We start from the raw sequence: 13270 nt of genomic DNA, 5'->3' as shown, positions 1-13270 counted from the left end.
TTTAATTTCTTCAGCTATATACTCTGTCTATCTGGCCAGCATGAATTCTACTTCAATTTCGTAATTGTGGGCTCTTTTATTATTTGTTTAAATCAGAAATGTTGAGATTTTTGTGAGAGTGGTATTTCCCCTGGGGCTCTTTCATTTTTCAGAGCTGTATCACTTTCAAGTGCTCTATCTCCCTTTCTACATATACATGCTCTATCTATCTATCTATATCTAGGCATGCAGTGTGAGTTCTATACTTGAAAGCTCTTTTACAAGAAATTTGATATTTTCTTGGGAGTAATATTAAAATTTCCATAGCTTTTCCAACTTTCCACACCCATGAAAATTTCTCCCAGTGTCTGTCCCTCTTTTGCTCTCTGCTCATAACACTTTCCTCCTATCTGTCTTTATGTACACTGCCATGAGCACATAGAAATTAATACTTATATGCAAACATCTTCTAATTGCTTTCTACTCCATGTATCTTTTCTTAAGTTAACTATAATTAAGTGTCCCCCTTCTCTCCCCCCCCCCTTCTCTCTCTCTCTCTCTCTCTTTTCTGTCTCTTTTTCTCTCTCAATACTTTCCTTTCCTCCTTTAATATGTACAGTGGCAGAAGCACACAGAAAATGGATACCTAAATGTACACATGCATCCCCGGCCCTCATCTCCTGGTGAAACTCAATATTCCACCATCATTCTGTTCAGAAACAGAAGGGTGTTTCCTTTCTGCTAATGTACATGAATGAATGTCCTTTTGGCTCTGAACAGACCATGTCTACACGCACTACAGGGAAAGCCAGTAATAACCATTACCTCAATATGTTCTACGACTAATTCGCACAAACAACAAAAATACACATGGTATATGAAGAAGCTTGAAACTCCTTGGTATGGAACACGGATGCCATAAACTTCTAATCTACGGTTGTCTTAATTACAGTCAATAAATGGTATCCATGTGCGCCACACAATGCAAATCAGATGGCCGGGCGTCTTGCTTTTATGAACTTTGGACAGAGTAGCTAGGCTCAGACAAATTATAACTGCCAAGGAATTCTTTCATCAAAGTCTGATTTATAGAGTGACATGAAAGGGTGTCAGAGCGGAAGGTGGGTGAACTGAAGAGGGGATAGGTTTTCACAGAAGAGGATTTAGTAAAGACAGGAAAACCAGAAGGAATGAATTTAAAAAAAAATTGTAAACATAGACCTGTGAAAAGGAGATTAAAAGCCCCAAATAATCAGAAAAAATGCATAGAAAATCTGAAGTAAAAGTGAAAGAAAGAAAATATGAGAAATTGTGGAATGAAATGAAATACAGCAAGAAATTGCAATGCAATTGCAAAGAGTTATTGAGAGAAAGAGGACAACATGAATAGAATAGAAAACAATGGAAGAAAATTTTGTTTAAAATATATATATATATATATATATATATATACAAAGAGAGAGAGAGAGAGAGAGAGAGAGAGAGAGAGAGAGAGAGAGAGCGAGAGAGTCAAGATAGATACATGGAGAGTGAGAGAGAGTAAGAGAGAAAGAGAGCAAGAAAGCTAATAAGAGAGAAGGAGAGTGAGAGAGAGAGAGGGAGAGATAGGGAGATGAGTAAAGAGTGAGAGACAGAGATGATAATAGATGGATTTAAATAATAGATGCAGACATCCAGTGAGAGAGAACAAATCAATTAGAAACAGATAGAGACAAAAAGAAAGAGAAAAAGAGATACACACACACACACAAACATACAGGGGGAAAAGCTCTGTCTCCGGATACCAAACACACTTTAATTATAATAGGAACCACACAAACCAGCCGGAGCTGGATGCATTTAGCAAACAAAATTACACGTTAATCACTTCATCGTGGTGAAGAGGGGTCTTCATATGTACAGTTCCCCCCTCTCCAAGATAGGGATCTGAAACCCATCAATTCAATCGGGTGCACAGCGGCGACGAACAGCTAGGCAGAGGAGCAAAGGGTGTACGGTTGAATGTCAACATCAACATAGTACATTGAAGCTGACACTATTAGTCCAGAGCCTGTAACTATACCCTAGCTCTGCCTGCCCAGGAGACGACAGTTGACCCTCCACCACTCTCCAGTGGACCCTTGCTCATCTCCGGTAGAACAACATTAATAGAACAACATTTTTGGCCCTTTCACATTGGGGAAACTTTATGTTGCATTGAATACCTGCACTACATGATTTTACTAGTTGTGAATGGGGCACTGTGAAATGATATTGGAGGCTTAATAGGGCTATATATGCAGCTTGGCTTCATTTCTGAGGAAGGTATAATTGCAATACGGTACATCACACAGGATTGCCATCTCTGGATAGCTGGTAACTTTCAAGCAAAGTGATTATAATTCAGTGAATCCAGAGGAAAGGGATTTTGCCTTAATATATTGAGGGGCTTCTTTTCATTTTGACTTTGTAAAGTGCGAGAACTGTATGATCCTCCTTCTGTGATGGTGAAATAACAGGAAAATATCTCTGCCCCAAAAACCTTTTCCTCTTACAACAGTATATCTTTTCAAAATGAACGAATTTTTGTTCACTTTTCGTCAAAATGTCATCAAACTGATTCCTTGATTTTTCGTTCACATCTCCACACACTACCACCCACATTTCTAACTTATCCTCATTAAACTGTGTTAACGAAGATAAATTTATCTTCATTTAACAGCTAAACGAAGATAAATTTATCTTCATTTAACAGCTAAACGAAGATAAATTTATCTTCATTTAACAGCTAAACGAAGATAAATTTATCTTCATTTAACAGCTAAACGAAGATAAATTTATCCTCATTTAACAGCTAAACGAAGATAAATTTATCTTCATTTCACAGCTAAACGAAGATAAATTTATCCTCATTTAACAGCTAAACGAAGATAAATTTATCCTCATTTAACAGCTAAACGAAGATAAATTTATCTTCATTTAACAGCTAAACGAAGATAAATTTATCTTCATTTAACAGCTTTAGCTGTTAAATGAACGAAGATAAATTTATCTTCATTTAACAGCTTTAGCTGTTAAATGAGGATAAATTTATCTTCGTTTAGCTGTTAAATGAAGATAAATTTATCTTCGTTTAGCTGTTAAATGAGGATAAATTTATCTTCGTTTAGCTGTTAAATGAGGATAAATTTATCTTCGTTTAGCTGTTAAATGAAGATAAATTTATCTTCGTTTAGCTGTTAAATGAGGATAAATTTATCTTCGTTTAGCTGTTAAATGAAGATAAATTTATCTTCGTTTAGCTGTTAAATGAAGATAAATTTATCTTCGTTTAGCTGGTAAATGAAGATAAATTTATCTTCGTTTAGCTGTTAAATGAGGATAAATTTATCTTCGTTTAGCTGTTAAATGAAGATAAATTTATCTTCGTTTAGCTGTTAAATGAAGATAAATTTATCTTCGTTTAGCTGTTAAATGAAGATAAATTTATCTTCGTTTAGCTGTTAAATGAAGATAAATTTATCTTCGTTTAGCTGTTAAATGAAGATAAATTTATCTTCGTTTAGCTGTTAAATGAAGATAAATTTATCTTCGTTAACACAGTTTAATGAGGATAAGTTAGAAATGTCGGTGGTAGTGTGTGGAGATGTGAAAGAAAAATCAAGGAATCAGTTTGATTACATTTTGACGAAAAGTGAACAAAAATTCGTTCATTTTGAAAAGATATACTGTTTTACATGGATATACTGAAACACACATCACGGCTGACTACAGGAATGTTCACACAGGTATAGAATAACAAGAATTAAGCCACTGCTTCCAGGAACCAGGACGTTCCAGTACTAAGCCTATGGGAATGAGACCATTCAGCAGTCAACGGGTTAAAGCATCCTTTCACACCCCTATAGATCTCTCATGTGAACAGATCCTGGTGCATGCTAGCATCACGACGGGTTAATGCAACCTTTCACACCTCTATAGCTCTCGTGTGAACAGATCGCGGTGCATGCTAGCATCACTAGGGGGCTGGGATGCAAGCGAGCGGGCGGGGGCATCGTAATGAGGGATGATGGATGCAGAGGAAGCAGTCAAGTATGGTTACGTGACATGTTTGTCACTCTAGTATTAACATGATTTCAATGTGTTAATGAGATAAAAGACATACAAGTGATATATTTTTTTCTACCAATCAGGACACAATATTTAGAGTGCTACTTTGTTTTCCAATGAATATCTACGCGGATAATCATATCAAAGGATTTCACAGTGAGATGTTATTTGTTAGAGAGGAATTATCATCAACATTTGCGGTAGGTACGTATTTCTATTTATTTACCGTACCTGTATATTGCATGACAATTTTTTAATTACAATGAATATTTATAAAATTACATTACAATGTGAGATTTTACTACAGTATACTTTTGGAGAACTGTTTCCTGTATTAAACATTATGAAAGTTTTCATACGAGAAATACATTCTGACCAGAATTTGCTATGACAATATATAAAAATTGACACATTTAAATGTTTGCTGAATTGCCTTTTTATAATCTTATCTGTATAATTTACATACATGCAGATCAGAAGAAACTATCATTTTGTGAGAGGTGAAGGGGATGCTGTTTAAAATAACTATAGATCATAATTACAATTAATAAAATCAATGATGAATAAAAGAAATAATAGTGATTTCATAATCAGTTTTGTTGAGTATATTACTACGCTCTATACAATACATAGCCCCTGCATACAATTCTTAATCATTACTCTTCATTGTCATTTGTGAAACGATATAGGGGGCAATTCAGCAAGCATCCTGGTATTCCTGGGGGGTGTTTCACAAAGATCCTAAGTAGAACTTAACTCTAAGTTGGACTTAAAAATTATGGACAGCCATTGGAGTCTTTAAATGAAATATATTCAAAAGCAGAAATTCAAGTATTTTAGACTTTTTATTAATTCCACATCCAGAACATGAAATCTCCTTGATGATAGAAAATATGAATGATTTCAATAAACAATGAATGCCTTTCAAAATAACTTTTACAAAATATTTTCAAAGATGCTAATGGCTTTCCATATTTTTTAAGTCCAACTTAGAGATAAGTTCAACTTAGGATCTTTGTGAACCACCCCCCTGGTGACTTGCAGACCAAGCTATCGCTATCAAATAGCATGTTTGCTCATGTCTAGCAATGTCAGACTAATTGAGTACCGGTACTGGTAATTAAGATGAGCATTCTTACACTACAACCTTTGATCAATACATATGCAGCGCTATGTATTGTAGGTTTAGTTTATATTTGTCAAAGTCTTCTGTGTCTGCAGTTCTGCACTGATCATTCTGTTTCCATTGCACATCTCTGGCTATGGTAACTTAAAGGAAATAACATGAATATATCTTTAAGTGCTTATAGAGGACCTCTCCTTTAAAAAAAACAACCTTGTTTTCAGACATATCCATTGGAATTGCATGTATAAAAATGCAGGGGTGGGAGCAGGGGGAAGGGGAGGGGCAGTACCTATCCATAAATGTATGCAACATTTCAAAATGCATCAGTATAGTAACAGGGTTGTGGGAAATTGAGACATTATGAACAGATTCCTAAAGGCCATTTTAAATTAAAAGCTTTTTCTAAAGGATGTTTACTCATGACTGGCAATTTGTCAGACTAGTTGAGTAATTAAATTGAAATGCCATTAACATTGGATAATTAACCTTTGAACTTTTTCAATAAAATGAATGGTCTTAAAGCCAGCTAATAGCTCTCTTTAATCTTCATCACTTGAATATCCTTGAGAAATCAATTACATGTAGTGCTGTAACATCACGGATATCTCCAATTCTGTTTAACCGCCAGTCAAAACTGGACGGTTTTCGGTTAAACGATTTATTAAAAAAAAACTAAAAAAAAACATTTTTTTTTTTTTTTTTTTTTTTTGGCCGTGTGAAAAAGCGGGAAGGACTGCGAGGTAATTTAACTGAAGGCGCCGATTTGAGCTTGTGAACTAGTCACAAATAATAGTAACAATGTCGTTTTAGAATAATGTGTACGATCATTCATGTAAATTAAAAACAGTAGAGGACCTAACTTCGATGAATATATATTGAGATCTATTACAAAGATCACTTTCAAACCAAGATGACAGACAAATTGGAGTGTTGTTCTAGTTTCCAAGTGGTAAGTCATCTCACCGATTACTGAGCTGGGAGACATTGCCAGGCATAGTGCCAGGTGGAGGGGCATAAATTGAAACTTTACAAGGAAAAAAAAAAAAAAAAAAAAAAAAAAATATTAAAAAAAAAAAGGGAAAACAAAACCGTCCAATTGAAAACGGAATCCGCCATGGGCGGTCGGATACTGGACGGTTAAACGTTTGACTACAGCACTAATTACATGTACCTTGGAATACTCCTTTAAAATGTAATTACTTGACTATCTATAATAATGTTTTAATTATCTCTAGTTAAAAGTTAAAGATCAGTTCTGGTCATGCATTTGCATTGTGAAAGAAACATTGTGGAATCGATCAGAAAAGGTTGATCATCTAGTATATAAGTATCGGTGTGTACTGCAAGGTTCCGGAATCATCAAAATGATAAGAAATTTGGCCCAGTCTTGGTAAAATTACAAGCACTGCCATAGAAAGATGTATATCGGACTACGCGACACGAGCGCGATGTCTATCAGGTCCAAATAGAAATAATAATTTTACCAAATATATCAATTAGTAGGCGGTTTCCCGGCAAAATTTGTATCATCATGTACTAGTCAAAACATATTCTTTCACATGATTGGTAATAAGAGCTTCCATTTCAATTTTTTGAGAGGGGGGGGGGCATTTCCAAAACTTGTCTTTACCTTTAAGCAAAGGTTTAAACTTATACACATCAAATGGAGGGGGAAATGGGTGACAAATCCCACCTAAGATTACAAGTATTAATTAAATGTTTGAACAAAGAAGGTGTACCAGAACCAGAAAGGTTTACTTTATTATGGAGTTTATATCCTAGGAAAATATTTATGCCAAATTTATCAATGAAACTGTACGTTTATCACACAATTTGTTGTCTCTTAAATGTTTAATTAATGATGACACATGTTTTTAAACAAAATTGTGACTCAAAGGTCTACTCAAAGGAATATAAAAAGAGATAGAACCAAGGAGGGTAGACCAGAAAAACCACCTAATTTTATTTTATTGAAGAAGGACATCACAAAATGCAATAAATAAAGACTTTATCTTGCACGGACTCGCTAAAAAGTTCATAAGAGCTCAACTAGATTTTATAGCATTTTGACAGGCAGACATTCCATGAAGATCAATCATAGAGGTTTATTATTTGCTCAAAGAGATAATCAGTGAATTTCTTGGGAAATCCTTTTATGCCACTTCAAATTGTCTGTACAAAGTTTTAACACATTATTACATTTCCAACATGCATTCATTTTGAACCATTCTTTCGACTGTAATCAAAATTCAAAACCTTTTCCGTGGATCAGGGATGTCATATACTCTGCAATGGGTTCACAGTAGAAGAGGATTTATATGTTGTTATCGATTTTACCTCAACATTTTAACAAGTAAAAGTAGGTTACTGAAAATTCTTGCTTCATATTTTGGATGTGTCTGAATAAAAAAAATGGACTAACAGCTTTGAGTCCAATCTGAGGGATTAGATTATCGGTAAAATACTTCCTTAACCAAAGGCACAAGGCATCAACATGGGTCAGAACCCAGAATCTGCAATTTTTCACACCCCTGATCTAAACCACTGAACTGAGATACAGATGAGTGATTCAGCAGAAACTTTTCGAGGTTGGATTTTTATTACTTCACACTTGGAGTATAAATTCTTGGTGAATTGAATAATGCTGGTTTATATGTCAATAACTTATTCACTGATGTATACAGATTGGAGAGCAACGTACAACCCAAGCCTTTCCAGTGGAATACTCAGTCTGAAAACTTCTATTGGATAGAAAGCAGAAGAATCGATCTCCTGGAATAGCACTCTTGTATCAGGACCACAATGAAATTTGAATTACTGAATATCGCTACTTTGCAGATATAACATGTTAAATGTAAGTATGATTTGAAACGATTCTATTTACGTTTTAACTATTAAATAACTTTATTAAAAGGTGTCTATTCCATTCAAATTTTTCCCCTCTTTCCTTTTAGATAAATATATGCTAACATAATTCCTATAGAGAATATCTATCACTCTCTTTCTATGAAGACAAGTTTGACTATCTTGTGAATTAAGCTCTTTTGAAAAGAAGTCTTATCTTAAAATACATGAAAGGAAACCCGAATACAATCTGATAATTGAATTTAGCTTCAGATGATCAAACAACGTTGAAGTTTGTTAAAGGTATAATATCATTGTTTCAATTGACTAGAATGTCATGTCCTGTTTGTTGATGAATTGTAGAATGTAAGTTGTGCAGTAATATAATCATGGAAGAAATCATAACAATTAGACAAACCGTAAATGAGTATTTGTGTCATGATATCATTTGATTATAAACCTATAGTGGCAAGGTACTGGTTTCTATAAATGATAAATCATAACTATTTTTTCTTTCATCTCTGTCCTAGCCTTCTTTAAAGGATCCGATACCTCGTAATGCATGAGGTCCAGAGCATCATGAACATCACTCCAGGAATGTCAACAGTGGGAGGAGACGGTCTCTTAACCACCGCTCCGAATCATCCATCAGCTTATCCCAACCAAACACACAGTATCATCATAGCAACCCTCTTCATCCTCGTCGGCACGGTCGGGATGATCGGTAACTGTCTGGTTCTCATCGCTGTTCTACTGTCAAAGAAGCTACAGACCGCCACCAACGCTTTCGTCGTCAACCTCAGTATATCCGACTTTCTGACTTGCTTCGTACTGCCATTCCAGGCGTCAGGGCTTTTCAGTGACAGGGGATGGCTGTTGTCCAGTGACATGTGTAACTTTGTTGCCGTGTTGACGATTACAACGCCAACGGTCAGCGTATTAACACTCGGAATGATCGCGGTGAACCGTTATACATTGATTACCAAAACTAAGAAAACTTATCAACAGATCTATCGGTTACCGATCATAGCGACTTTTGTCACAGCGACGTGGATGTTCCCAATTTTAACGATCGTCATTCCTCAGTTGACAAACCTTGGGGACCTGGGGTATGATTATTTTTATAAAATCTGTAAATGGGATGTTGATCAATCGAAGATACCTATCTTTCAGACGATATCATCCGTTACATTCTTAGTTTCAACTGGAGTTATCGTTTTCTGCTACGTGTCTATCTATCTCTACGTTCGGAAGCATATCACTGAAATGAAAGCTAAGCGTAAGAGCCAGATGATATCTCTGCAGAGCATCAACATTGAAGAAAACAATGCCGCATCTCCAAGGCAACGCTCTCCAACAAAGAGCAACATCAACGGAACACCCTCTCTCAGGCAGGTCAAGATAACCAAGAACCTCTGTTACGTGGTGATCATATTCTTCGTCTGCGTGGTCCCGTACTCCGTGCTTCTTCTCTTTCGGGTTCGCCATCTTGCCGTGGCGTATTTTGCGGTGTTGTTTGTGCTATCAAGTAACATTAATCCTATCCTCTATGCTGCTAAGCATCCTGATTTCAGGTTGGTCTTTACTGCCATGCTGCATTGTAGATACCTTGACATCGTAAGCCCATCGGGGTGTCTCCGGACGATCATAGAGAGGACTGGTGCCACACCAAACAATAAAAGCACCTCAGAGTCATAGTGATCGATGATTAGTTAGAAGAAATTAATTGAAAAAATGTATTACCTGGTATGTGGATTGCATGATCATAACAATTGTCCATTCAAAATGAAAACTGTTTCCTAATAGAGTACTGTTAAACAGGGTGAATAGGAACTACCTGAGTGGAAAAAGGAAGTTTTCTTCCATGATGATTTCTAATTATGAAGCAGATCCTTTACAAAGTTTTACTGTTTATATATATATGAAGAAAGGAAATGGAAAGGATCTACATTATTTCTGAAGATTCCTGGAGAAAATTATGTCATGCACTTTTCAAATACTTGTTCTTTTTCGAATCGATCACCCTTGTGTTTCTATTTACCGTACCACATCTTATGGTACAATAAAGTTTCTTTGATTTTAATTGTGAAAGTACACACCACATTTAGATTCATATATTCATATTCAATTTTCTTCTTTGACACAGGAAGGAGCAAATCTTTTCTTTCCTCCACAACAATTTTGATACCTCATAAGGAAACGTAACAAAAATATACTACCAAACTATTTCTTAATGTTACTTTGCATATATCCCTGGAGACTGGTTAGTCTCTACTGTGTACTTCCCATCGACCTAGATCAGATTTAATAATACCATGGAGCACTTTGGAGTGAAATGTAGCATGAACCCATACTCCAATGTCATCAGGCCAACCCAGCTACGGGGAATCAAATATTTACCCACAAATCATAAACCATTCAACTTCAAGAGTGAATGCAAATAAGAAATATCACTAGGATAATAAATGCATAAACAAAAGATGATAATCTGTTTGATTTTTAAATAATATGACACAATGATATCTTACACATTTGAGGCATATCACACTTTATGTTGCATATATTTAGCATTTAAAAAAATCTTGTTTGTTTGGTTCAAAGGTTAATTATTTTCCCCCTTGGAGTGTTATTTGCATTGTCTTTTCTGAAATTGAAAGATAATAAAAAATAATTTATATCTATTCTGTTGATCCATGAGTCATCTATTTGCATAAAGTAACATTTTTGATTGAGAACACAAAGTGCATTAAAGGTACTATGTCCCTTTTGCAGCCAACCTCAAATGCTGTAGAACTTTGCAGGAATTATGAACATGTCATGTATGTCCTATCTGTGAAATTTAAACGTTAGCAGTGTCCTCATATTCAAATTATGCAAGGAAACACGTTTACTTGCTAGACTTCACTGTCAGACACTATTGAGTGACTGACTGGCTTTTTTTCTTCTTTGGTAATACATACATGAAAAGAGTTGTAAAGGGTACATGATCATTTGTCTACATTAATAACCCACTTCTTGTGATGGCCAAGAATTAAACTGATTGAATCTTTGCGCAGAATAAAACGTATGACCATTCGGTACAATGTCTGAAAATCAAGACTATTACTTTTGGGCTCTATAGCCCTAAAGTCGATTTGACAACTAATAGTCGTTATTTTCCCACTTGAAGACATTTTCAAGCCCCACCTTTTTTAGGGAAGTTCTAAATTAGTATTATCTTTCAAATGCAGTTGGAATTTAACTTTTTCATTTTTTGGCCTGCAAATGGGACATAGTACCTTTAAACAGTAAACCCTCAAAATATGATTGGTGTGATATTAAAATTTAAAAATGGGAGAGATGAGAAAGAGAAGAATAGAGTGAACCCGAGAACTAGTAGACAGAAATGAAGAGAGGAAGGGAGGTATAGAAAAAGGAAAGAAAGAGAGAGAGAGAGAGAGAGAGAGAGAGAGAGAGAGAGAGGGAGAGAGAGACTGACAAGGAGGATGAGAGAGAGAGAGAGAGAGGTGGGGGAAGAAGGAAAGGGAGAGAGATTTGCAGAGAACGATAGATGAGGGAGAGAGATTGGCAGAGATTGGTAGATGAGAGAGAGGGAGATAGAGAGAGAGAGAGAGAGAGAGAGAGAGAGAGAGAAAGAGAAAGAGAAAAAGGAGGGGTTAAACAGAGAGAGCACTACAAAAATACTAAGAAGCACAGAGTAAATATCAATTACCAGTAAATATACTGAAAAAGGATCCACCAACCTATATATCAACTGCAAGTCAGGTTGAATACCTAGATGTAATAATTCAACGGAAGCATTAACCCAATGAATCAAGACACTGTTGAGACAAGATGTCATTTATTGGTGTATCAGATTGAAATGTTTGTGTGGTCATGATCAACTATTACGATCATAAAACTTCTCTTAGATGTTTAACTGTCATCTAGGTGCCATTAGGGCATTGCTCCCCCACGCAGACCCATCTGACTTCATGCACTCGGATTGCTATCGTTATAAGCAATCTGATATATTTGTGGGCAATTGATATTGTTAACTCCACTGAACAAAATTGTAAATGAACAGAAACAGATGATTTGCAAAATGCTTTTAAAACAGATGAACATCTCATGAAAGAATGTGAAAAATCTCTAAAGTTTGTCAAACTACCAACAAGGAACAAAAGAAAGAAATACAATATTGAAAAGAAACTCATGAAAGAGATTTTCACTTTTTCTTCCATTGATTTAAATAGCAATCCAGTTTTCTATCCACAAAGTCAGAAAGACTTTTTTTAAAAGCCTCCCAAGGCAATTTCGATAGCCATATCCATCATCTTTTGAATGAACGAACACGGCATTGACATATTATGCAATCCAAACATGACTTCTACAGGCAACACAATATGGTATTGTTATAATTGCCCTTGAGTTGAATTCGTGAAAGTCTTTACAATCATACTCTCCTCTCAGTATTCCTATGACTGAAAGATATAGGGGATAAGTATATTACCAGCTGGAGGAAAGCACTTTGCACAGAGGCAAAAACAAAGTGCAATTACCATTGATTCAAGATCAATATTGTGATGGGAAACTGGATGAGGAGATGAGAGGGTCTATATTGATTCCCAAATGCTACATGCTATCATATTTCTTCTATTAGAATAGCTAGCTTTCCTATGGGGGAGGGGAGGGGGGGGGGGAGGATGAGGTCAAGTGAGTGAGCGAACAATTCAAACAGAAATACCTATCTGCTAAACAGAATTATTAAAACATCCTGACAGAAATCTCTGAATCTCAATTATGGGGTTGCATCTTCCCTCTCTGCCTCCTGTTCCCCTTCACATTGCACTGCAGCTTCCAAATCACATATATGTACAGTGCATTCTATTTTTAAAAGTATGTATTTCACTTCATGTCTGGTTCATAAATTCATTATAATGTTCAGAACAATTTGAACTTCCGCAGAAAGAAAGAAAAAAATTGAAGAGTACCTAAACAGACCTCAAAATAAGACTTGACATAGAAGATATTACCCCTTTGGAATTTTTCTTCTTCTTAATTCAACGCACATTTTTAATGGGCAAAGTGAGTTACCAGTAAAGTATAAGGAATTTAAGCCATCTCTTATTAGCCTTGATTATAGATGTTTTCTCTAAATTCATATTAAAAAAAATAAATTAAAAAAAAACAAAAAGAATCACAAAAACACCCCCCAAAATCACTTAATTTGACAAAATCAATGGAGCCCAG

The 13270-nt window shown here is 35.5% G+C and overlaps 1 protein-coding gene across 1 annotated transcript; it reads left to right on the top strand.

Moving 5' to 3' along the window:
* The first annotated feature begins 3697 nt into the window (after positions 1 to 3697).
* On the top strand, positions 3698 to 10720 carry LOC580577 (G-protein coupled receptor moody). Its single transcript, XM_780629.4, has 3 exons — positions 3698 to 4272; positions 7879 to 8048; positions 8569 to 10720. The coding sequence occupies exon 3, from the start codon at positions 8597 to 8599 to the stop codon at positions 9734 to 9736; it is 1140 nt and encodes a 379-aa protein (XP_785722.4). The 5' UTR covers positions 3698 to 4272; positions 7879 to 8048; positions 8569 to 8596; the 3' UTR covers positions 9737 to 10720.
* The last annotated feature ends 2550 nt before the right edge of the window (positions 10721 to 13270 follow it).

Source organism: Strongylocentrotus purpuratus, unplaced genomic scaffold, assembly GCF_000002235.5.
Source record: "Strongylocentrotus purpuratus isolate Spur 01 unplaced genomic scaffold, Spur_5.0 spur5_scaffold_2, whole genome shotgun sequence".
NCBI lineage: Eukaryota > Metazoa > Echinodermata > Echinoidea > Camarodonta > Strongylocentrotidae > Strongylocentrotus > Strongylocentrotus purpuratus.
The sequence above is the reverse complement of the archived record's forward strand: the minus strand, read 5'-3'. Positions and strand labels throughout refer to the sequence as shown.